This window comes from Tasmannia lanceolata, unplaced genomic scaffold (genome assembly GCF_043159265.1).
Source record: "Tasmannia lanceolata isolate RefF3 unplaced genomic scaffold, GAP_Taslan_0.1 ptg000048l, whole genome shotgun sequence".
Taxonomy (NCBI): domain Eukaryota; kingdom Viridiplantae; phylum Streptophyta; class Magnoliopsida; order Canellales; family Winteraceae; genus Tasmannia; species Tasmannia lanceolata.
Window position 1 is genome coordinate 2,217,556 of NW_027518725.1, and position 26,216 is coordinate 2,243,771.

General features: G+C 36.1%; 2 protein-coding genes across 2 annotated transcripts; one reads left to right on the plus strand and one right to left on the minus strand.

Annotated features, from left to right (window-relative positions):
* The first annotated feature begins 10,637 nt into the window (after nucleotides 1-10,637).
* FNR1 (ferredoxin-NADP[+]-oxidoreductase 1) lies at nucleotides 10,638-15,202 on the plus strand. The gene is made up of 9 exons (XM_077375030.1): nucleotides 10,638-10,824; nucleotides 11,293-11,527; nucleotides 12,569-12,702; nucleotides 13,019-13,097; nucleotides 13,327-13,418; nucleotides 13,616-13,693; nucleotides 14,038-14,100; nucleotides 14,217-14,451; nucleotides 14,891-15,202. The coding sequence occupies exons 1-9, from the start codon at nucleotides 10,720-10,722 to the stop codon at nucleotides 14,956-14,958; spliced, it is 1,089 nt and encodes a 362-aa protein (XP_077231145.1). The 5' UTR covers nucleotides 10,638-10,719; the 3' UTR covers nucleotides 14,959-15,202.
* Nucleotides 15,203-19,576: 4,374 nt separating this feature from the next.
* On the minus strand, nucleotides 19,577-26,210 carry LOC143864394 (auxin transporter-like protein 3). Its single transcript, XM_077375323.1, has 8 exons — nucleotides 25,980-26,210; nucleotides 25,656-25,841; nucleotides 25,012-25,124; nucleotides 24,725-24,908; nucleotides 23,522-23,619; nucleotides 21,896-22,103; nucleotides 21,076-21,333; nucleotides 19,577-20,069 (listed from the first exon to the last, which is right to left on the minus strand). Exons 1-8 carry the CDS (start codon nucleotides 26,133-26,135, stop codon nucleotides 19,788-19,790), a joined length of 1,485 nt encoding a protein of 494 aa, XP_077231438.1. The 5' UTR covers nucleotides 26,136-26,210; the 3' UTR covers nucleotides 19,577-19,787.
* Between the last annotated feature and the right edge of the window lie 6 nt (nucleotides 26,211-26,216).

Genomic DNA, 26,216 nt, shown 5'->3' on the forward strand with positions numbered 1-26,216 from the left:
TAATCCTAACGGTGGATGTGGCTTTTGCAAGATCGACGGTCAAGATCATTTGGTTAGTTAATTACTTTTGTGAAAAGTCATTAATGAAAAGACTTTATGTGAAAAGGTATAAACGTAAAGAGACGTTTGGGGAAAGGGATCGGCGCGATGAGGAGTCGCATCTCTTCCCACAAACGCTTATAAAAAGTACTCTTGGGTCCTATTTGCACACAACGAATTTGTTTCCAAACTTTGAGAATCCACGCTTGAAGAGAAAGGAAACCGGTCCCCATCACCGACTATTGTGTAGCAAAGAGAAACCTTAAGAGAAAGAAAAATAAGATTCATGGCTTCCGGTATGTCTTTTTCTCATTTCAATTTATTCCATATTGTTACATGTGATTTTCTCAATGTTGAATCGCTAAGATCCGTTGCCGGTGTTCATATTGTATCGAACACTAACATGTGGTATCAGAGCCACGGTTCCAGCGAGAAAATGGCGAGAAAATCGCATTAAAAGTAATTGAAATAGGGTTTGTGAAAACTTGTATTTTGAGTGCCGCTATCAATTTTGGAGTCGGATCGATGATTAAATGGCACTGAAACGTTGCTTGTGTTCCCATGAATCCAACGCAACAAACGGTTCGTCGATCCGATCTCTGGATTGCGTTTGGCGGCGATTTAAAGATGAAAATTTTAACTTTTGGGGAAGTTTTGGACCTTGCCGGAAAACAGTGTGCCGCCGGCGACCGGCTTGTCCGACCGGAGATTTTCCGGCGTGGTTGCGAAGTTCGTCGAGAGACGAGTCCAACGGCATATTGTGAGCCTCAATCGGACTTCAAACGAAGCCGCAATAATAAATCGAACTTTGAGTGTTTTTTCGGATTTTGCTGGAATTTTCACTATTTTAATGAAGAAGACGATGAATAGTGTTGGGCTTGGCGGGCCGTACCGGGCCGCGCGGGCCCATCAAGGATCCGCGACGGGCTTTTCAATTAAAAAGGGCCCAGTAGACCCTCTAAGCCCACCAGACCGCATGGCCCAACCTGACCTGAACCGGCCCATAGGCCTAAACGGCCCAAATCTGTGTTTGACTCGGTTTGGCCCATTTTTGTGAGATTTTTGGCCAGATTATAGTGGTTCTGGAGGTTTTGCACCATTTTGAATCCATTTTTTGGGTCAGTTTTGGCATTTGACATCTGTATCATATAGGTATAGTGTAAATTAAAAAACTTTTGATTTTTCAAGTTGGTTTTTGAGTCAAATATTTTAGGGTTTTAGCCCAAGTAAAACTGGTTCCGAACGTTTTGCAACCCTTTGAAACCATTTTTGCTATCCATTTTGCCATTTGAGCACTGTATAATACACTTATAGTGTATTTTTAACACTTTTGACTTTATAAATTTGGTTTTGAGTCAAAAGTTTTGGAGTTTTGGGCTCGGATTAGATTGGTTCCTAAGGTTACAGACCGTTCTGGACCTATTTTTGAGGTCATTTTTGGTATTTAAGCACTGTATGATATAGTTACAGTGTAAAATCAAGACTTTTGGTTTTGTAAGTTTGATTTTAAGTCAAATATTTTGGGGTTTTGGACTTGGGTTAGACCATTCCTATGGTTTTAGACCATTATGAACCCGTTTCCAAGGTCTGTTTTGGTGTTCGGAGTCTGGATTTTAAAATTCCAGTGTAATTTTATAACTTTTAGGTTTTTTAAAGTGGGCCTTGAGTTTAATTTTGATTTCAAACTCTTGAAGAATTAACTAAATGCCATGGAGACCCAGTTATGTAAAGTTTTGATGTTGTTTAATGATTAAAACTCAGTCAATGAACACTTTTGGTTTCTAATTCTTAACTTAAGCACCCCTATATGTTGTTTATATGCTTTATGTTTTGCATATAACTTAAGGGTTAAAATGATTAGTTGAAATCATATATGGGACTAAACTTTTAACTTGAATGCACATTAGTTCATGCCAGATATGCTTAAAACCCAAGCTTATGGTTATAATAAACTGATAGTGTGTATTTTCAAATCCTAAAATATTGAACTATGTTTGATCATGGAACTTGAAAGTTGGTTTTGTATACACAAGTTTATTACGTTGTTCATTATTTTTAGTTGAAATTGAACTATATCTTGTTATGATTGGTCACTAAATGAATGAACAAAGAAGTGCGATTCCAACTGGGAAACGAAATTGCTTAAGGTTACGTGGTTAATTTTGAGAACAGTGTCGCATACAATGACACATTTATGGACTATGAACCACTTTCAATTGCGACTATTTGTCCAAGAGCAACACTTAGCCCAACGGATGACTGTTGTTTTGCACAAATAGGCGGTGTGAGAGGGCTAGGCCTGGGTAACCTGGTTTGGGGTTATACTTCTGCCCAACGGTGATGTGCGCCTCAAGTATAGGGTTATCAGGCCCTAGTTGGTCTCATGGGAGAGCCAATTGTGTGCTGTGGCACGGCCCAACGGACGGCCCACGATGACACGCCTGGTGTTTCGCCAGAATCACAGTATTGTGATTTCCTGAATTGAAAATCGTTTGTGTGTTGTGGCACGGCCCAACGGACGACCCACAATGACACGTCTGATGTTTCGTCGGGGTCACATTTTTGTGTTTTTTTTTGTGATTCTGGGCAATCTAACTAATTTTCTCTTAAGATAGATTGATTGAGTATTGTATGTGAGAACCAATTGTGTGCCGTGGCACGGCCCAACGGACGACCACGGTGATACACCAGTGTCTCTTCATAATCATGGTATTGTGTTTTCTAAACTAGAAACCAATTCTGCATCATGGCACTGTCCAATGGACGACCCACGATGGCACATATGGTATCTAATTAGAAGCACACTTATGTATCATCATGATTTTATACATTTTAGTCATTCTTTTCAGTTGGATTGATTAAAATCGTGGATTGAGTTAATTAAACTCCATTTCTGGACTGAATAGGTGTTATAAGAAGTGAGCATGTTTGGAACTGCAAGTCTGTGTCTGTGACATTGAAGTTGTTGGTATCTTAGTGTCTTTTCTAGATACCGATTATGTTGAGTACTTTAGTGGGTCAGAAACCTTAGCAAGTGATGGAATAGATCTGCATAATTCAAGACTACAAAAGGCTAGACTATGTATCATTGAATGACAGGCTCACTAAACCCACATCTAAAGATGCTTATGAATAGTGGGAGTTCAATGTTAGTATCACTCTAGTAGTAATGGTAGACCTCCATTTTTATGCAATTCGAGATATTTTTAAGGCTCGAAAATGCAAAGGAGTTCTTGAATGTATTTAGTGAATATTTTAGAGGATCATTGGAAGCACTTGTAAATACCCTTATGATGTGTTTTGATAACCTTAAAGTATATTCACCAAAGTTGTAGTTTTGAGCACACTTTGAAAGGCTTTAGATTCAGAACCTTGGTTGTGCTCACTTTCGACACACCTCTTGGTTATTTTAAATGGCAGCATTAGAGTCATGAAGATATAGATTAGTCTTAGCATTATCAATTAAAGAGAGTGAACTTTGTATCAAGTGCCATTATCTTGAATAATAAATGACACATACTTAAAGTATGGATCCCTTAAGTTCGATATGGCCTGGAATTAATACCATATCTTTGTATATTATGATTTCTATTTCGTAAGTACTCCGGAAAAAGATTTGTACATTTAGAATTCTATGTGAGGTCTTGGTGCGAGTTAGGTGCTTAGTAGAGAAGAGTATACCATTATATCGGGAAATAGAATAAAGGTGGCTGTTGAATCCATTATTACTCGCCACTCTTTTCTGAAATTTTGGTTTCATATGAACTAGAAATCTTATTCTAGAAAAACTTGATTCCTTTGGCTATGAATCAAGGTTTGGAAGTATAATGGATTCTCTCTAGTTTTCCATTTCCCATTTAGTGATTTTGGTTCTCTTTAGGGCAATCCTTATTGACTTGGATTGCACTTCTCTCAAGGTCAGACTTGGCCTACCTTGCATTAGAATAAGATAATCAGTATTGTTAGAAATAAATGAAATCAAGTGAACAAGAATTTATCCAATCAGTAGGTTAAGTTTTTTAACCACATATCTGAGGATAGTTGGGTAAAAGAAGAATTCTAGATTCACTTGATTTTACCGATTTAAACAATGATACGGGGTACATTGAAGGAGAAATATACAAAGATTAATCGGTTTAGGGTGTTACCAAGAGTATTGATCTACTAAAGGTCATTCACAATGACATCTTGGATCTTTGGACTCTGACAGTTGGTGGCGGAAGGTGTTACCCTTTTGGTTAAATTTTCTAGCCATATTTAAATATGTCTCTCTAATCAGAAGTAGAGGCCCTATCTTTGTTTGTGATCTATAAGGTAAGAGTCGAGAATTAACTTGACATAAACGATCAAAACAATAAGGGTCATTTATGCAACTCTCTGTTGCCTAAGATTGTGGGTTAAAACTCTTAAAACACCCATGTATTTTGTGATCCAAGTAAGGCAGTGCCTAAGACCCTTTAAGATTTATAGGTCATAAGGAAGCTGAAATTGGGAAACATGCAACTTTGGGTTGTTTACATGAGGCAAAAGTTTATAACCCACGAATATAGTGATTAAGCTCTATGACCATAAGTTGCAATTTCATAGATTATCTTAAAGTATTTAAGGGTTTTAGGTTTTGTTGATTGACCCATAGTACGTATATTGTCGGGATTAAATGTGCCAAGACTTCTAAAGGATGGTGACCTTAGTGGGAGTGTAGTGTCTTTAGTAAAATTACCTTTAAGGAGAACCAGATTGTAGTACCGGTACTGGTGATCCAAGATAAGGTGGTACCAATGCTCATTGGAACATTAAAAGACACATATAAGTTAACAACCCACATTATAGATGTTTTGGTGGTGACAACTATCGAACAATCCTTGAGGCTAAGGAAAGAGGCACATAGTCTGTAGACTTAGAGATTCTGCTTAAGGTTTAGAGCAGACTTCTCGACAATTGTACATAAAGTCTCATCAAGTATTCTCTATGTTAAGTTTTAAGGAATTGTCACAGGATAATGGATATATCTTAAGGTCGGAGGAGTAATATTATTTTCCTCGTGTTATGTGTTGATAGTATACTACTTGCTAGTAGTACTTAGCCATGTTCAATGATATTCATACAAAAGAATTCAGGTGAAGCATCCTACATAATAGGAGTTTAGATTCACCTAGTTGGGACTCGAGGATTGCTGAGATTGCAGAAAGTCTATCTTGGTAAAGTCCTAAGTATTGAACATGGATAAATTACTCAATTTGTAGTGTTCCTATAGTTAAGGGTGATATATTCAGTCAGTTCCAAGGTCCCAGGATCGATTCATTATAGGAGTAGATAAAGAGGTTCCCTAATAGTTCCGCAATTGGGGTCTATTGAATATTTAAATCTGCATCTATCTGTGTATAACTTATATGGTGGGCAAATTTAGAAAGTACCAATGTTATTTATGTATGGATCATTGGAAATTTGCCAAAAGGTTATATATTGTCTGTAAGGGACTAAAGGTTTAATGCTCACATAAAGTAAATGAGATAACCCTAGTGTGATTGGTTAATCTAATTCCGACTGTTGTCGGAACACTTAGAGTTCTGCTCTAATATATTTTGCAGAAAGTCCTAAATCGTGGAAGAATGTCAAATTGACACTCAGTTGCTTCCACCTTGGGTACGGAGTTTATTGTGTACTTCAAGGCCTTGTACTATGCCTTGAAGTCGCGGAATTTTATCTCAGGGTTTTATCTTGTTGATAGTCGACAAGTTACTGGGAATGTATTGTGATAATTCCGCTGCGGTTTTACAATTCCAAGAATGACAAATCAAGTAATGTGGTCAATGCATTGACATATTGTCGTGAGGAAATTCAGAATCAGTGTGTATCTGAAGATTACATATGCACCGCACTTATGTTGGCAGATCCTTTGACTGAGGGCTTGTCACCAAAGCTCTTCAGAGAGCATGTAGCGCGCATAAGGTTGGTTGACACTTTTGATAGCCTATGACAGTGGGAGTCTGCATTAGGTATTGAGATACACTGTTGTGATCACATTTTATTTTATGATTCTGATATATATTATTTTCTACCGCTCCATTTTGTGCACATTACGTAAATGGATTGTGAGTAAGAGGTAGAATGTCTGTAGACTATTTTGGACCATGTTTACATCTTATGCATGTATGCTTTTACATTCATGTTAGTAAGAATTACTAATAATATAATCATGGGGTAGGCTATTGGGTAGAGTTGGTGACCCAATGGTTACATGGTTTATTGTTGGTAGTTTTTGCTAAACGGAATGTTGGGTTTATTATCTAACTAATTTAAAGTTATGATCCTTATGTTTGGCTCAAAGATCTTGCTAGCCAAGTGGGAGAATGTTAGGAAATAATCCTAACGGTGGATGTGGCTTTTGCAAGATCGACGGTCAAGATCATTTGGTTAGTTAATTACTTTTGTGAAAAGTCATTAATGAAAAGACTTTATGTGAAAAGGTATAAACGTAAAGAGACGTTTGGGGAGAGGGATCGGCGCGATGAGGAGTCACATCTCTTCCCACAAATGCTTATAAAAAGTACTCTTGGGTCCTATTTGCACACAACGAATTTGTTTCCAAACTTTGAGAATCCACGCTTGAAGAGAAAGGAAACCGGTCCCCATCACCGACTATTGTGTAGCAAAGAGAAACCTTAAGAGAAAGAAAAATAAGATTCATGGCTTCCGGTATGTCTTTTTCTCATTTCAATTTATTCCATATTGTTACATGTGATTTTCTCAATGTTGAATCGCTAAGATCCGTTGCCGGTGTTCATATTGTATCGAACACTAACATAATTATCTCAGTTAGATTTTGCCCTACTGTTATTATTATTGTTGTTGATGCTTGGTATAATCACATCGCTTGATGATTGCAAATTTTGATACTGTACCAGAGCCTTGGTTGTTTGTGAGGGTAGTTGTTGTAATTATGGACGGAAATGGAAGGCTCTACAAGAACCATGATCAAACTAAATGGGTGGAATTGATGATTTGAAAATAAAAACGGAGGATACCATTTACCATAAGGGTATAAACGATGAGGCCAAGTCGAATGACATGTCTGATAAGGATTGAAATAACTTAAACATTAATCCTACTGGACATAGTGTATTTCATCACTAGTCTAATGAATCTTCTTTCTAGTCTCATTGGAAGAAGCTACACTTTTTATGAGAGAAAGACTACGAGGAATAAAGCTTGACTAATTTAAAAGCTTATAAACATGAAGTTAGAGGGTGGTTCCATTGCAGAACATTTGAATGGGTTAAGTGTATAATGAACTGATTGTGATGAATGACCAATACCCATGGTAGAATTTTTTGACTCATAAAAGATTACACTGTCCTTACAGTGATATGCTTTGATAAGGTGAGCCCCACCAACTCAACTCAAACCTATGTATTGGGTAGGGCGTACATTTTACCTCACATTTTAATGGCGTAGGTCCCATGATCTACACCTGAGCCCATCTTTTGATGTGGTGGTGTCCATCTGTTTACACTCATGCATAGCATGGGCAAAGAAAGCTAGTATATATAGAATAATTATTCCCAAACCATTGATTCAAAAAATTTCATCGAGCGTCATGTGTACTTGGTCTTAACCCAGAAGGGTGTGGCTCTCTGGCGTAAAGTCATGGGTTTGCTCTCCAGTGACGAGCGTTCGAATCCCCCCTTGCTTACCCGATGCGCGTGGTTTCCGGGTGATTGCGCACATCCGTAGAGAAATAGTCCTACCCCCGAAGGGGGTGGGGACACCCTTCGTTACCAAAAAAAAAAAAGTGTACTTGGTCTTTTTATGAGTCAAAAATAACCACCACAGGTATTTTGACCAGAAATTGATGGCATGACCGGGTATGCAAAATTCACTCAAATGTGAAGACTATATATGTAAATTGTCAAACTAGAAGACTATTTTTGCAAATAAGGCAAAGTAGAAAACTACTTTTGCAAAAACCCCTTATAATAATTACTAGCATCACAGATTCACAGGTCATCAATTTGGTAATAAAAATTAAACCGTGAAAAAGCTTGGGAAATGATAAATGCGCCCCTTTTCATTACTTATAACACCCAGCTACAGTGTATCTATGACTGCGAAGGTGTTGATGTACTTCGCATTTGAAGGCATAAAGTGACCTGATTGCCACGTACAATGCAGCTGGGTGTCCCAAGTGATGAAAAGGGGCACATTTATCATTTCCCAAAAGCTTTGTTAACAAAACATAAATTGTTACAATCCTTCCTTTTAACAATGTGGTCCTTGCACATTTATCATTTCCCAAAAGCTTTGTTAACAAAACATAAATTGTTACAATCCTTCCTTTTAACAATGTGGTCCTTTCTATCCTAAACGTGATATTGTGTAGTGATTGAGTCCTTTCATCTAATGGGCCATTGATCATGTTTAGATGATTTTGAGCCATTGATCTATAGCAAGATCAAATCATCCAATCAACATTAGATCATACTAGCTAGCAGGGTAGCATACAAGATCAATGGACATGATTGCCATAGAGTGCGACATGGACTACAAGATCAACGGATATGATCCCCATAAAGTGCCACATAACTATGTTGCAAAAATGTTAATGTTAATACTAATACTTACCTAAAACAGCAAGAGAAGGATTATTTTTCAATCTAGGGGGGTAAAAGGCAATTTTTAGGTCCCACAATAGGTTATATATGTGAAATCAGGACGGTTTATGCGATATAATATCATGAGGTGACTCACATAGTCTTGGTCGCATTTAGAATGGACATCCCACCCTAAGTTAAAAGACTCATAAAATCAACGGTTTAGAATTTCTTGGCAAAACCTTAAACAAAGCTTGATGGATGAAGGACCTAGGATCATCCCATCAAGGTGTTCTACAGATGAAAAATAAGGGTCTCTTTGGATGTGTCTTGAGGAGAATTTATATGATGGGTGGCCGTGAAAACAAATGAAGTCTAAGAAAAGTAGGTACGGCCCACTTTTTTTTTTATGATCCAAACCGTTCATCTGTTTGGGGACAACGTAAATAGGTTGTGCCCAAAAAATCATTTCCATAGGATGATCCTAACCCTCCGATCTGTAGAAGATTCCATAAATGATTTTTGGAAATCTCCATATTCATATCCGAGGGTTAGGATCATCCTATGGATTTTTTGGGCACTACCTATTTACGTTGTGCCCAAACATATGAACGGTTTGGATCATCAAAAAAAGTGGGCCGTACCTACTTTTTTAGACTTCATGTGTTTTCACGGCCACCCATCATATAAATTCTCTGTCTTAAGATAATTTAGAAGGAAAAGAAAACATATTGATCTGAGAAGTAAGAACTTTCATGTGTAAATGGCAACAAACTAACGTTAGGAAATGGAAAATATGTCCTTTTATTTTAATTTTCTCTATTTTGGTGACACTGATGCCTTTTTTACATGGCCAAATCCGATGAGAACACCTTGATTGGATGATCCACGGCTATTGATCTGCCATACTTCGTTTAGGGTTTCACCAAGAAAATCTAAACCGTTGATTTTTGTATGAGATGCCTTTTTTACAAACATATGGATGAGATTTTTTTCCTCTTAGAAAAATATACCAATTTTATTACAAAAGAACACTTGGGTGTGTGTAAAGATTGCTCCATATTTGGCCAGACAATCAGTCAAATCTTTGGTGCTTCTAAGGATGAAAGAAGAAGAGAAACCACTATACAGAGAATTTATATGATGGATGGCCGTGAAAACACGTGAAGTCTATCTGTTTGGGCACAACGTAAATAGGGTGTGTCCCAAAAATCATTTCCATAGGATGATCCTGACCCTTCGATCTGAACTGATCTGAAAATGGAGATTTCCAAAAATCATTTATGGAATCTTCTACAGATCGGAGGGTTAGGATCATCCTATGGAAATGATTTTTGGGGCACAACCTATTTACATTGTGCCCAAATAGATGAACGGTTTGGATCATCGAAAAAAGTGGGCCGTACCTACTTTTTTCAGACTTCACGTGTTTTCACGGCCACTCATCATATAAATTCTCCCATTATACATACAAAGATATCTAATCTCATCCATGAGATTGGCCGTTTGGCCCACAATCTTATGCGTGAGATGTAATGGGATGGCCTTAGGAATTAGGATCAACCAAAAGTGGCATTCTCCAAACTCATCTTTACTTTTTGACTGCTAACTGTACACATGGCACAGTGTGAGTGGTTGTACTCACCGTGGGTTCTCTCTTAGCGTCCTGCTAGCCGTCCTCTTAACTTTATTCCAACTTTTAGTGGAGCCCACTAGATGAGGCATCTCAAACAAAACTTACATAGATTCCAGATGGATGGACTAGATTCCATCTTTGGAACACCACTCTATGTTTGATCTTTTTTTGGTAGGGCCCATAATTCTCTCCATGTTAATTTGCCAAACCTCTCTACCGTTACTGTTTAAAATAAATGAACAGGAATTTTATTTTTTATTTTTTGTGGGTGGCAAAGAAGTAGAAGTCACAGGCTTATCTCAACAAAATCCTAACCCTTCCAACCATGACCACTGCATTGCTTCTAATCTCCTCCACCCAATTTAACCCCCCAATCCTCCTTTCCCACCAAACTTCTCTCATATCTTCTTTTCCTCCCTCAAACCAACATTATACCTTCCATCACAAAAAACCATGGCTACTTCACTAACAGCCTCAGTCTCACTACCATCCTCTAAATCATCATCTCTTTCCAGTAGAAACTCCATCAACTCTTCAGAAAGAATTAACTTCTACAAGGTAAATCCCAAACCCTGATAAGAATTGAAACAAAATATCCATACTAGACCCCCAAATGTTCTTGTTTTTCTATATCTTTGACTCATTTTCATTATCAACCCAGATAAGAATAGAAAGAAAATACCCATAAAAGACCCCCCATGTTCTTGTTTTTCTATATTTAACTCATTTTCATGATCAACCCAGAGAAGAATTGGAATAAAATATCCATACAAGACCCTATGTTTTTGTTTTTCTTTAGGCAACTGATATTGGCACTACCATGTTTTTATAATTGCACTAACTCTCCTTGTCTGTTCTTTTTAATTGGTTTCGGAGTGCTTTTTGGGAATTGTAATAACCTTTGACAGCTGGTTAATAATAAGAGACAAGTTGAGTCAGTGCAATTATCAAAACATGGTAGTGCCAATATCAGTAGCCTTTCTATATCTTTGATTCATTTTCATGACCTTTAGTGGGGTTTTGCAGACATGTTTGAATAACAGGAATGTGTCTATATCTGGAAAGGGTCTTTCCATTAGAGCCCAGGTCACTACAGAGGCACCTGCTAAAGTAGTCAAGGAGTCTAAGAAGTATGAGGAAGGTGTTGTGGTGAATAAATATAAGCCCAAGCAGCCTTACATTGGCAGATGCCTGCTCAACACTAAGATCACTGGGGATGATGCCCCAGGAGAGACCTGGCATATGGTTTTCAGCACTGAGGGTATGCTTCTTTCTGATTATTTTCCTCTAGTTATGTGTTACTAATCCAATTTGGTTCGCAACGTGATTGATCTTCTTAAATGGAAGATCAGCCTCTTTGTTAAACAACCAATTACCCTAAAAGCGTATGCTGTTAGAGATGGTGTTATTTAATCAATTATACGTCAACAATTCCCCCTCACGCGTGGCCCCTCTTTTTTGGGTTTCTGTACACAGGGCACATGTGACCCCTCTTTTGGGTTGGCAATACATGTGGATTTTTAACATCAAGGAGTTGTTGGGTTGTGAACCCAGGACCTGCCGTGAGGCAATAGTTCTAATAAGATGAAAGGATTTGTGATTTGAATTGCTTGAACTCTAGGGAGCCTTTGTATTACTTATATAGACAATTTACAACACACTCTTCCATGATTATAGCCTATCATACATATTACAATCTTATCAAGATAGAAAGCATTTAAAATACAATGAATCACAATTACTCCAGTTAGAGATAGTGTTATTTAATCATTTATACGTCAACTCTCTCGACCCACTTCAAGGGAAGGGATAGTCCTATTTTGTGTGCAAAAAACACGATTTTGAGTTTGAAATTCTTCATTGATTTGAAAAAAAGACTACTTACATGTTATTTATACCAAACGGAAAACCCACTTGGCAGCCACTTGAACACTTCCTCTAAAACTCATACCCAAGCTAATCTAAAAACCCTAACCCTTATCTGCCCATATTAAACAACTAAGAATGCAGACTTCAAAAACTACAAAATCTAAGCTAATTTATTCCACCACAAGTGAGAACCATCTAGGCACATAACATTATGATGAATTTCTGATTTGATCACTATTTTCTTCTTTTTGATTACTTATTTTATTATTGTTTTATTTTCTGCCAAATTTTTGGATTGGTTGGTTGTTTGATGATTAGGATGGTCTCCTTCTATCCTTATCTTTACCTTTCTACCTTTATCCCTTTCTACTCATTGGGGTTTAATTGTAATGTATCTCAGATTGGTAAAATCCTCTTGTTTTTACAATGATAGGGGAGATTCCATACAGAGAAGGGCAGTCTGTTGGTGTTATTGCTGATGGAATTGATAAGAATGGGAAGCCCCACAAGTTGAGGTTGTATTCAATTGCCAGCAGTGCTCTTGGGGATTTTGGGGATTCAAAAACTGTAAGTTAAAGCCCAATGATTGCAATTTTCGGTTTCCTCTATGGGATTGTTTTAACTTGTTTCTTGAATACCATATAAATCATAATTGATAATCATAACTTCCCATCTGTTGATCAGTATCGTCCTGAAATTCTATGTATACATTTTTTGTTTGATCTTGTTATGGAATCCATTGATGAATTATCTTTTGTAGTTTCATTTCTCTTCTTTAATGATCAAAGGTATATGGTCTCTGCTATGTAGACGACACTCCTTCCACTGTTCTCTTTATTCATTTGTGGTGGTTGAATTGATAGTTATGGCTGTATTCCTACAGGTTTCTCTCTGCGTGAAACGGCTTGTATATACCAATGATGCAGGGGAGGTAGTTAAAGGAGTCTGCTCAAATTTCCTATGTGAGGATTTTTGTGATTTCATTTCTTTCTAATTTATGTGCCTAGGTTTCAGCATTCTGTAATTCAAACCTAACTATGAGGACAGATGTTCTGTTAGCATCAGGAATAAAAGACTACAAACCCCCACACAACAACAACAACAACAACACACACACAGGAAAAAAAAAACATTCCTATAGGTTGGAAAAATGCATAATTTATGTAGCCTTATAGCTGTAATCAATTTCAGGTGACTTGAAGCCCGGGGCCGAAGTGAAGCTTACAGGGCCTGTTGGGAAAGAAATGCTTATGCCTGTTGATCCTAATGCCACTGTCGTAATGGTAATGATTTAAGCTCAAACATTGTCATATTCATCATATAGTATATATGAATTATTATTTTTTTGAATGGTAGTATATGAATTATATACCATACCAAAAAGCTATGGAGTTGAGAAATGAATTGAAATCATTCCTCATTTATTGTTTGTCTCTTAAATGAGTTATCTAAATGGTCACTGTGGTTTTATTGATTGCAGCTCGGAACAGGAACAGGAATTGCTCCCTTCCGCGCATTCTTGTGGAAAATGTTCTTTGAGAAACATGAGGACTACAAGGTAATTATCTGTATTCTGCTATTTCTTACAATTGGAGAAACATGAGAGGAATACCATAAATTTATCACTTATAATTTAAGATTATAATTAGAGATCTTTGCTTTTAGGACCCCACATAAAAGCTAAGGAGTGAACAAAAATATTTTCTAACTGCATACTTAAGGTAATTACTATAGGGTCGTATACATGAATATAACTAAACTGCCATTAGAGGAACTATCCTACCTCTCACTTTTGTATTCCCATATTCACACCATGGCGTAGACCTTTGTTAATTGCTTTCTTTTTCCTTTTACCAAGTTGTCTTTAGATGATTGATTTGATCTGCTTGACATGGTATGTAGTTCAATGGACTGGCATGGCTCTTCTTGGGTGTTCCTACAAGTAGTTCATTGCTCTACAAGGAGGTGAGTTCAATCAAGTTATTACCAATCTCCTTTTTCTCTTTTCTTGGTCTTAATTGTTTATGTCTCTGATGAGATGTGTATAAATTGATCTTCATTTTATGTCTTTTGTTTTAAAGGAATTTGAGAAGATGAAGGAGAAGGCACCTGATAATTTCAGGTTGGATTTCGCTGTGAGCAGAGAACAAACAAATGATAAAGGGGAAAAGATGTACATTCAAACACGCATGGCCCAGTATGCGGAGGAACTATGGGAATTACTCAAGAAAGACAATACCTTTGTATATATGTGTGGATTGAAGGGAATGGAGAAGGGTATTGATGACATTATGGTGTCTTTGGCTGCTAAAGATGGTAAGATAATATATGGAATTGATGATGTCATTTTATAATGTAAGAACTCACTGGGGCAATCAACGAGTTGACTCAGATTTGGTTCCATTGAGTCAATCAAGAACTGGTTTGACCTGCCCAAGTCAGTAAGACTCACTGAGTCAATCATTCACTTGCCTCATTCAATCTAATTTTGCCTTGGGAGAGTTATTTACCTGATTGCAAGCTTCTATGTTAATGGCTATTGATATTGGCACTACAATGTTTTTATAATTGCACTAACTCACATTGTCTTTTCTTTTTTAATTGGCTTTCCAGAACTTTTTGAGAATTGCAACAACTTTTGGGAACTCATTAAATAATAAAAAACATGATGAGTTAGTGCAATTATTAAAATATGGTAGTGCCAATATCAGTAGCCTTACTAATTCCTCTTTTCTGTGTGATGTTTGTTTTGTAGGAATTGATTGGATTGAATACAAAAGGCAGTTAAAGAAGGCAGAGCAATGGAATGTGGAAGTGTATTGATGCTTGTTTGTTTAAAAAAAGGATCACTTTTAGAGGGAGCCCATTCTTCTATAACTTTCTCTATGTTCTGTATATATGTTACCTTCTCTTATGTAATTTCTGTTAGTTTTTCATAAGGCAGCCGTACCATTGTGGCCTCCTCATAAGTTTCGTTGAAGAGGGATCATACAGTGTAGATCTACTGAGTTTCAATCTCTTGTAATCATTCTCAACTTCTTTTGGCAATATTATCTCATTCTCCTCACTGAGCAAGTCTACATTTGCAAGTAATTTTGTGTCTTTGGATTGAATTTTAGATACTTTAGCCATTCAAATGTCTTATGATACTGGCTTATTAAGATTAAACCATGAGAAGCCTATATATTAAAACATTTACAAGTAATTTAGTATATATATGTTAATACTAAATTCATCATGTCTTGTCCCCTTTCTCAGATGAACTGGAAATTTTTCATGTATACTGAGTAAACTAGTCAGAATCTATATAGATGAGTTGTTAAACAGACTTGAAATGCTTGAAGATTTTCATAACTCCAGTCGATTTTTTGTGGAAAAAACAATGTAATATCACTCAGCTTGTACTGTTAGAGCACATAATCTGCTCCATTTCTCAACAGTAGCATTGAAATTTAATGGGCACATAATTCAAGTCCTTCTTTTTAGTCATCAATGGTTATACTACAATATAGTTAAGGTAAATAGCTGAAGGACTCTTAATAATCGAACTCAAAATTAGAATGTCTACCTATATCACATGAGGCAGATTGAAAAGGTAATAGAGGTTATCTTTGGAAACAAGCTGATAAAACCAAAGAAGATGTACACAAAATGCAATGAATGGATGATGCAGAAGGATGAATGGCGAGGAGATGTCACTGAGTCGGTTCTAATAACCTCTCCTTTTGGGCTACAGTTGCAGAGGATTTTGTCCTCCTCTTGAGGGGCTTTCATTGGTGTGTTTTCCGAGAAGGGCTAATAACACACCCATACTAAGAAAAACCATTACACAAGCCTGAGACAGATACTAAGAAGAACCACTAACCTCTTCATTTTTATTCATTTAGTGGTAGGTCATGCAATTTTATAGTTTAAATCTTCACCAAATTGTATTAAATAAATGAGTGAATCACAACAATGAGATGATACTATTGCTGAAAGGCAAGATTGAAACACCAAGTTAATACTGAATTGGGGAAGTGTATTATATTAGTATGATGAAATGAACAAGGGGGAGTGATATAACCAGACAAATTACTATTGAGACACTCTAAAAACGCTACTTGATTGATCATTTACAACAATCAATTACTAAAGCAGATAAAATAGTTGATATGCCAGTAGGTTGTTTTACATAAACGATCGTATGGCATCGATCGGGATGCTTTTTTTCTTAGAACAGGTAATTTGTTAATAAAATTTTATATCTTTCTAATTGAATGACATCTCAATTTCAGCTACGGTTTTATTAAATTTTGTATCTTTCTAACTGAAAGACATCTTAGTTTCAGCTACGGTTTCATTAGATATCTTACAACTAGAATTCCTTTTTTTTTTCTGATATGGACATGTCCTGCCAAACGAAAACTCTCTTCAAGTTACAGCAAATTGTTCTTTTTTCGCTTTTAGTTTTCAAAAAAAAAAAGTTACATCAAAATTTGTAATTGAATTATATCTGCAGTTTCGCAAAAAGGAACACTCTTTGAACCTGCTAACGATATCTTCTATTTCAGAGAAATATTTTCTGAATCTCCAAAGACGACTATACTCTTTCCTAAGCCATCTGATAAAGAGGCATTAAAAGATCATGTCATTCAACTGTTATTCTCCTAAGTTATATTGAATTATTTGTATATACATAAAAAAGGCGACCAGAGTTTCTTTGAATTTGGATAAAACATGACCATATGGTGAAATTTTTTATCAAAAAAAATCTGATTGTCTGTTGGCCTATTAATCATCCAGGCAAGTGTACCTATTGTTCTTCCATGAATTTCAAGATTGATTCATCTGAAATTATACATTGTCCTCTCACAAAGACATGAAAATTACCAGAAGAATCCTCAAAAATGGAGTGAAGGTAAACTTTATTATGTTAGAATTAATGAAGATTACATATACACTCTCTTACCCTTGTCTTCATGAAAAGGATTCCACAGAGGAACATCACTGAAAAAGTATCCTCACATCCTACTGTGAAAAAAACAAAAAAGAAAGAAAACCCTTTAAACTTGAGAGGGGATGATGTATGATGGCGACAGAGACAATGCATCAAGAGTTGAGATGCTTTTTACACAAAAGATGACTTGCTTTTAGGCATTACATGCTCTTTGGAGAACGGTTTTTGGCAATCAATGTTTTGATGGATTTCTACACTTTCAGGCTTTTTTTGCGTGAGATTCCCAAGCCTACTTTTTCTCATGGCACCCTATTTCTACGTCCCTATTGAACTGTACACAAGCCCTTTTGATGATGGGTCTGTTATGCCTTGGGATGCTTCTCACTTCTCAGGTATGAAATGGTTAAAAAGAAAGAGAAAAGATGCTTAGAACCTTTTGATGGGTTCTTTATCATCAACTATTGCTCACTGTATAAACATGGCAAAAAGTGAATAAATATACTCTCTAATAAATAATGCTCTATAAATTTATAATCTCTTATATCCTATTGCTTAGACCAAAAATCAACATTGTTCCAATGTTGTTAATTTTTACTTTCTTATTCCCGATACTTTATTCAAAAATTATGTGATATAAGATATAAGAGAGTACCTGCTAAGGAAACATTGTTTTAAAATATATACAAGACAAGGGAGCAATAATGTTGTTCAAAATATACAGTACATGTAAGTTCCAAAGTATGCAAGTACACAAGAAGCGTTATTCTTCAATCTCTTCAGTGGAATTCGTTGTGGCAGCATGGACTTTAGTGTGACAACAACAACGCCACCAATGACAGATGCAAGCAGGTTAGCAACATTAGACATCTACTTGGCAGTGGCAGTAAGAGGCCAATAGAAATTTTCTCGCTAGATAAACAAGTAGAAAACCTAGCGCACAAGGAACATGGCAACACAAGGCAAAGAGTTGGGTGAAGGAAGTATCATGCGGCTAGGAGTAGGAGAATGATGGTGGACAACACCTATCTTTTTTTTAAAAATTAAAATGGTGGACAACACCAATCTTATGGCTAATACTTACTAATACCTTACATAAAATGTGGCCACAAACATGTTTTAGAGTCCAAACTGTATATTCAGAGTACCATGTTTTGATATTTGATAAAGGGTCGAACTTACCTTGCCTTTTATCATTTAACCATTTTTCGAAGCCTATTATAATTCTCAAAAAGCCCTCAGCAACCAATTAAAAAAGAAAAGACAAGCTCACCCCTTTATCAAAACATGGTAGTGCGAATATCAATAGCCGACACATATAATATATATATAGGGAAATGATATAAGTACAACCATGTTTTGATAATTTCACAAACTCAGCTTGTTTTCCCTTTTTTTAATGGACTTTGTGATGACCTTTCTGCAAGTTTCAAGGGATCGTTGTAGTTCCAAAATATAACAGTGCCAAAGATGAATCAAAGCTGGAGAGAGAGAGAGAGAGAGAGAGAGAGAGAGAGCTTTTGCCATTATAGAGAAGGAGTGTGTGTGGAAAAAACCCCGCCGGACAAGAAATCCAATCCAAACAACACAATCGAAGGCCATACAAAAGCAACCACAAAGATCACAAGAGAAACAATCTACAAAGAGAACACATGAATTTACTTGGTTCGATACAATGGCCTACCTCCACGGGTGAGATCACTTCTTCCACTATTAGAGAAAAGATAACAAGGATGTCGGACAAGAAATCTGATCCACACAACACAATCAAAGGCAATACAAAAGCAACCATAAAGATCACAAGAGAAACAATCCACAAAGAGAACACACGAATTTAAGTGATTCAACGCAATGGTCTACCTCCACGGGTGAGATCACTTCTTCAACTATTAGAGAAAAGATAACAAGATTACAAAAGGGATTAACACCATCCCATAATCCCGTAACCCACTTTGCTCTTCCTTGGAGACATCCTTCTCTCTCAAACCTTTTTCTTTATACAAGAAAGAAAACTCCCTTTTACACTACAAAAGGAAACCACAAGAGTGAAAATCAAGAACTCACACCTTCTTCCTTCTTCTCTATGCAAGAAGAAAATCAAAACAACCGTGTGCTTCTTCTCGACAACACCTTTTTCAAGAGATGAGACTTATCTCTGATCTCTTTCCTTCTCTTTTAACTCAAGAGAAATAACCGAAAAAACCAAGGTGCTTCTTCCTTACCACGAGATCAACCCGAACAACACTTGTGCTTTTCTCCACCCCTTTTCAAAAGAGATCAACTTATCTCTTAAGCCTTCTCTCGGTAAGAGAACTTCCTAAGAAAAACCACGCACACCCTCTTTTTCTTCTACATGCCTCCACTCACATGTAATTCAGTTTTTAAATCCGTTTCCCAACTTCCTTTGGGAAACAAGCCACCAAACACACACACACACACACAGAGAGAGAGAGAGAGAGCCAACTTTTGCCATTAGCATCAATAATTTAGAGAGAGAGAGAGAGAGAGAGACAACTTTTGCCATTAGCATCAATAATTTAGCATACAAGTTTTAGAGAATCCTTTTACAAGTTTCAGCATAACAATTGCCTGTGTTAACCAAAGAAGAAGAAGAAAGACAGTGATGGGTCTTTCCATGTACTTCTTTTTCTTGAAGTACTCTAGAATCTAGACTATGAGTAGACTATGAGAGAATGAAAACAACAGCGAAGACTTGTCATGGGCTGTGGAGATGGTGGTGGTGGTGTTGGAAAGGAGGAGGAGATGAAAGAGGAGCAGCTGTGAAGTTGCTTAGAAGATGAGGAGTTGTAGGAGGAGGAGGACACTGGTAGCACTTGGTGAATAATCCAAAGGTGTCAATCTGATGAACAAAATTAGTCATACTTGCCCATCCTCCAAATCCAAACCCAACTATAAAAACCCAGACCACAATAAACATGTTGATCAAATAGGTCCCTGCCCATCTTCCAACAAACCATGGAGGTCTCTCCACAGCAGTCTGCAAAAAGTACAAATTATTTTTAGAGAAAAAAACACCATAGCTTATTGAATAAAGCTCTGATTTTTACATGTTCTGTTTTTATCATCTAGCTGATGCCAAAAACACCATAACTTTGTATAAAGCTCTGATTTTTTGGGTTGTTTATTATCATCTAGATGATACCAAAAAAAAATAAAAAAAATACCTTGACTTTGTATAAATCTCTGATTTTTTTGGGATCTCTTACAAGTTGTGTTTCGTTTTGGTAAGTGGAATGGAACGTTTCGTTGTTTCGGCTGTTTCTGTATTTCGTTTAGGCTCCATTTCTTTCGATGTAAAATTTGCTTTATGTTCATTTTTACAGCATAAAACAAATTTTACATCGAAAGAAATGGAGCGAGGAAAAAACGTAACGGCAGGAGAAATAGTTTTAATAGACTTTAAAAAAAAATCAAAAAAAAAAAAAAAAACAAAAAAACTTACTTGAAAAATATAAGAAACCAGAGTATAAACCAAATTAACAAACAAACACTTTTCATTACTTAAAACATTAAATTTATTGCAATACATCAATGACGGAAAGAAAATTAATAAGTTTTATATGGGTTTATATAAGGTTTAGATGGGCTCATATAGGGTTTTTTTATGGTGTGAGAGGAAAATTATCCTTCAAACGATTATAAAACGGTCAAAATTACTAAAAAAAATAAGGGTAAAACGGCAACAAACGCAAAAAATAGGATGTTTCTACTGAAACAAGACAAAATGGCCTAAACAAAGCAGAATTCTAGCCGGAACAAAACCCTTTGAAGGGTAATGAAATTTAAGACTAAGTATATAGTTTATCCAGGAAATTATATGATGAATGCGCCAACAAGCTCATATTTGTGGTATATTGCCCATGATATTTGATCCAACGGTAGCATCTTAAAAAAGTGTGCTGTTGTTGGATCAAATATCAAGGGTGGGATGACAAATACGAGTTTGTGGGGTCCTCTTTTTAGATAGCAAAAAAGAATAATACCTCTCTAGCGGTTGCAGAACGGAATGTGAGCATGTGGGCCAGGGCAGGGATGATGTAGACAGTGAAGCTAACAAGGAGAGACCCAACGGCTGAATTGATAGGCCCAAAGAAAGGGAAAATGATGGCCAAAAACCAAATGGGAATCACCACAGGGAGTCTAGCCAAAGCACGCTTACACATGCTCTTGCATTCATGCATCCCTATAGTCTTTTCCCACACGAAATACAGTGGCGTACAGGCAAACCCAAATGTAATAAACTACAACAACAAAAACAAACACATTGATTCAGAAGTAGTAGTAATACATAAAGCTTCTCAAATCCCTCTCTCTTTTCCCATTTCTATTCTTTTGTGCTGTTGGGTCATTGTCATAAGGAGACATTTAGATGTAATAAGTGAAGATCCAAAGATCTCTGGCCAGAGATCCCCACCCTAATCCATAGCTTTGGCTAGAGATGGTGGGCCCCATCCCAACATATCATGAGGTGTAAAATAGGGGGCCCACCAAATCAAAGTTTAAAATGGGGCGCCCACTAAAGAAACATTGGTTAGTATATTATTCTCTTCTTTTTGTGTCGTTGGGTCATTGTCATAAGAGAAACAGAGAATGCTTTTTACAAAAACCAAAAAAAAGGGAAGAAACCCAACAACAAAAACACACATTCATTCAGTAGATGTAATAAATAAAACTTCAAACCTCTGTTGCTTTTCCCAATTCATTTCTTTTATGTTGTTGGGTCATTGTCATAAGAGAGAGAAAGAATGTTTGTTTTAAAAAAAAAAGGGGAGGAAATTGATATTTCCACACCTTTTTTCTTACCTGATGGATGAGCATAAGAACCACTGCCATGTCTCTGAAGGGTGTTTTGGGGAGAAGAGCAAAAGCGTTGGAGTGACTTAGAAGCATGTCTCCAAATGCCCAATACACAGATGTTGCAGAAGGAAGAGTAAGAGTGAGCACATATAGAGTGGCTAGTAGGTATATGGCCTTGAATTTTTTAGGCTTCCACATAGCATGCATGATTTCCCTGCAAGCATTCAATCCCATATAAAATTTATTACATAAAAATCAAGATAATTCATAGAATAAGGAGAAAATTATCAAAAAATAAAACCCTTAAATTTTGGAATAATGGTGATTTGGTCCATTGAGATCTAGTCACATTAGTTTCACCATGATAGGGTGATTAGATTTCATTGATCTATTTCTTGATCAAATCAATTGTCACCATTGGATCAAAGGCAAAATTATTAGCAAGGTTTTAAATTTCAGTTTCGGCCACCAACGAAATCAAAATATTTCAGTTTCTGTGGAAATTTTGTAAATTTTGGTGAACAGTTTCGTTATTTCTCAAAATTTTTGTAGAAATCTCTAAAATTTTGGTGGAAATCTTGTAAATTGACGTGAAAACAAAATTTGGTAAAAAAAACGAACCCATTGTGAATTTAGTCTCGGCCCTGGTTGAAATCGAAATATTTCAGCCTAAACGAAATGTTTCTTCCGAAATTTTAAACTATGATTATAACTAGGGCTGTCAATTGACCAACCCTTCCAATGGATCCTACTTTCAAGGTTAGATACTTGTATGTAGGGTAAATTATTTCTTGTTTATATGTATTAATTTATATTTTTAGAAATCTAAATTAGCCACTGAATAAACAGTATGGACACACTAATAGTGTAGAGAACATTCTAACTTTTTCTAAAATTTTAATTGTTTACAACATAGGTGGGACAATTAAAATAGGATTGTCTTACAACATAGTGTAGAGAAATGGATTGACACACAACAATGAAAGTAGGATCTTAAGAACACACTCCAACTAGTATTTGAACGATAAGGGGCCCAAACATAGGCAGATCCAAAAGGATCATGACTCAAAAATAGGTGGATCCAAACGGATCATGACCCAAACATAGGCGGAACCAAATTGATCATGACCCAAACAGAAGTGGATCCGATCCGAAATGGGCCCACTCACATAACGTCAAAATATTTCGAACCATATAGGCGGATCCAAATGGATCATGACCCAAACATAGGTGGATCCGATCCCAATTGGACCCACTCACATAATGTCCAAATATTTTGAACCCTTCATGAGATGGGTTCATAATAATATTTTACCCTAATGAAGGGTAGTAAAATAGACAGGAAAAAAAAAATCAAAGTAATTTTTGTCAAGTAACTAAGTAAGGTAAAAATTCAGTGAATTATCCGTAAAAGGAATTTACTTTAAAATGAAGAAGACCAAAAAGTTTGTAAAATTATACTGTATACGACTATTAATACGACAAAAGGGTTGTCTTCATTATTTTGTGAGGTAAAAAAAGTGAAATGACATTTCCAGCCAACAAAAACGAATATTTGTACTTCAAAGTAGGGGTATTTTTGGAAAAGTACGAATCAGAGGCATGTCTCTCACTCATCTATCCTTGTCTTACACTGTAACAGCATGCCCGCCAAAGGTGTAGAGAATGTTTGTAGCTCCAGTGAAGTATAGAACTAGCTGTGCTGGACCTGAATGCTTGACTCCCTCCACCTGTGCATTTACAGAAGAAAGAAAATGGAATTTCATATTTAATATTTAATATATAGATTTTTTTACTCCAAAATTGACATTATGACAATAAAACAAGAGTTTTTCTCTATTTTTTGGTGATACTTTGTTGAATGTCATTATATATATATATATATATATATATATATATATATATATATATATATATATATATATATATATATGAGAGGAAAGTGTCTCTAGTCTCCTACTAGTGATCACTCTAGTCCGGCGACCAAAAACACATGGGTCTCACCTTATTTGAGTGATGCAAAGCATTCATTTGATGGGCCCTGAGATGACGGTGTCCACAAAAAACCAGCTCCATAGGATCATTCCAACCCTACGATTTGTGGGGCTTAAAATGAACGACTATAAACCGCCACAAATTTGTCCATTTTTAGCTCCCCAAATCGAAGGGTTAAGATGATCATATGAAGCCGATTTTTTTTTGACACCCTATCTATGATGGGGCCTATCAAATGAATGCTTTAGATCGCCACAAAAAGTGTGGGGCCCATGTGTTTTTGGTCGGCGAACTAGAGAATGATCTGACACTTTTTTCTTTATATATTTAGCTTTTGCTACTACAAAATTCAAATTATGAAAATAAAACAAGGGTTTTTCTTTTTTCTTTTTCTTTTTTTAGTGATATTTTGTTGAATATCATTTTTAATGTTTAGATTTTTCTCCTACAAAATTCATATTGAGAAAATAAAATATGGGTTTGTCACCATTAAAAAAAGGGCTTTTCTGTATTCTTTTTTATCTCATTTTTAATATTTAGATTTTTTACTACAAAATTCAAATTATGAAAAGAAAACATGGGTTTTTCTTCTTTTTTAGGGACGTAATTGTTGAATATTATGACAGTAAAACATGGTTTTTTCTTTTATTTTTTAAGTGACATATCTGTTAAATATCATTTTTAATATTTAAAATTTACTACTACAAAATTAAATTATGAAAAAGGATAGATGAGAGATGAAATGCTCAGATACCAAGCTGTACTTGTAGTTTATAAACAAATAAAATAAATAAATAAAAAGGACTGTATATTCTTTTTTTAAGTGATGTATTTGTTCACCTGTCCATGTAAGAGAGATGCAATGGTCAGATACCAAGCTGTATATGTAGTCATTATCAGACCCAAGAAGGACCAGATTCGGTAGTTGTGGAAGGAAGGAATGAAGACTGTTGTAGCACAGCAAGCTCCAAAAATGTAAGTCCAAGTTCTCTTGTCTAGATTGTCATTAATGTAATAAATGTTGCTGCAATATTACATAAACAAATGAATAAGAATCACTCTCTGATCCACTTTTAAGAGAGAGAAAAAAAACTGATCGAACTAAGAACTATAACAGAAGAGATTACCTTGCACAAGCAATGAGTTGGATAACAGATCCAAACAGAAGAAAAGTGCAGTTGAAAGCCAAACCCACATTTCTCCAGTGCTTCCCAAGAAGCCCATCAAGAACTTCAAACCACTTTAATATGGAAAAGAAAGAAAAATGAACAAAGCCCAAGTAAGTAAATGGTCTAAATGGTTGAATAACAAGCCTTCTCAAGAAGCCCATCAAGAACTTCACACCATTTTAATATGGAAAAGAGAGAAAAATGAGCAAAACCTAAGGAAATGGTCTAAATGATTGAATAAAAAACTAGAAATGTCATAAATGGTAGATTTATTATAAACCTGGATAACATGGTTCACTTCAATATGGAAAAGTGAGAAAAATGCACAAAACCGAAGTAAGGAAACTGGTCTAAATGTTTGGATAACAAACTAGAAATGCCATAAAAGGTAGATTATAAACCTGAATAACATCGTTCACTTAATCTGAAAGGAGAGAAAAAATGTACAGAGTAGTAAGAAAATGGACTAAATAATTGAATAACAAGCTACAAATCTCATTAAAGGTATGCAAAAGAGAGAGAAATGAACAAAAATCAAGCAAATAGTCTAAATGATTGAATAACAAACAAGAAATGTCATAAAAGGTAGATTAACTACAAACCTGGATAACATGGTTTCTGAAATCTACTTTCTCCCTCTCTTTCCTTGTTCTATATTCTACATATAAGATACTAATGAGATAAGCAGTCCAACTTCCCAACAAGCCATAGAAAAGCTGGAAAAGAATTCCAGATACCATCCCCAGCTGAGAAAATGAGTATGGCAAGGTGAGCAAAACTTGTGCAACCTGAAAACCAACAAACCAATTTTTTACCATGAGTTTATTTTTTTGTTTCCATGCAAAGAGAAGGGAAACCCAAAACACAAAAGAAAAAAAATAAGAGAACCCATTAGTGATTTCTGTCTAAGAATGCAAAAAGTAGACCTGATTTGAAGCACAACTGAACCAAGCATCATAGACTGAACCACCATGCCAAAAGAACTTAGACAGTTTAGTTTTTGTGCTCTTTGGCTTGCCTTCTGTCTCCATCTCTACATAGCTCCCGCCGATCACCGTCTCCGGCAACTTTTCCGACGTCATCTCTCTCTCTCTCTCTCTCTCTCTCTCTCTCTCTCTCTCTCTCTCTCTCTCTCCTTCTTTCACTGGTTGGGGTTTGAAAGG

Excerpts from the sequence above, each read along its gene's own strand:
- FNR1 (XM_077375030.1), top strand. The coding sequence starts at position 10,720 with ATGGCTACTTCACTAACAGCCTCAGTCTCACTACCATCCTCTAAATCA. Across the intron at positions 13,419-13,615 it reads CTAATGCCACTGTCGTAATG|CTCGGAACAGGAACAGGAAT; the intron begins GTAATGATTTAA and ends TATTGATTGCAG. Across the intron at positions 13,694-14,037 it reads AGAAACATGAGGACTACAAG|TTCAATGGACTGGCATGGCT; the intron begins GTAATTATCTGT and ends CATGGTATGTAG.
- LOC143864394 (XM_077375323.1), bottom strand. The coding sequence starts at position 26,135 with ATGACGTCGGAAAAGTTGCCGGAGACGGTGATCGGCGGGAGCTATGTA. Across the intron at positions 24,909-25,011 it reads CAACTCATTGCTTGTGCAAG|CAACATTTATTACATTAATG; the intron begins GTAATCTCTTCT and ends GTAATATTGCAG. Across the intron at positions 23,620-24,724 it reads CATCTCTCTTACATGGACAG|GTGGAGGGAGTCAAGCATTC; the intron begins GTGAACAAATAC and ends GTAAATGCACAG.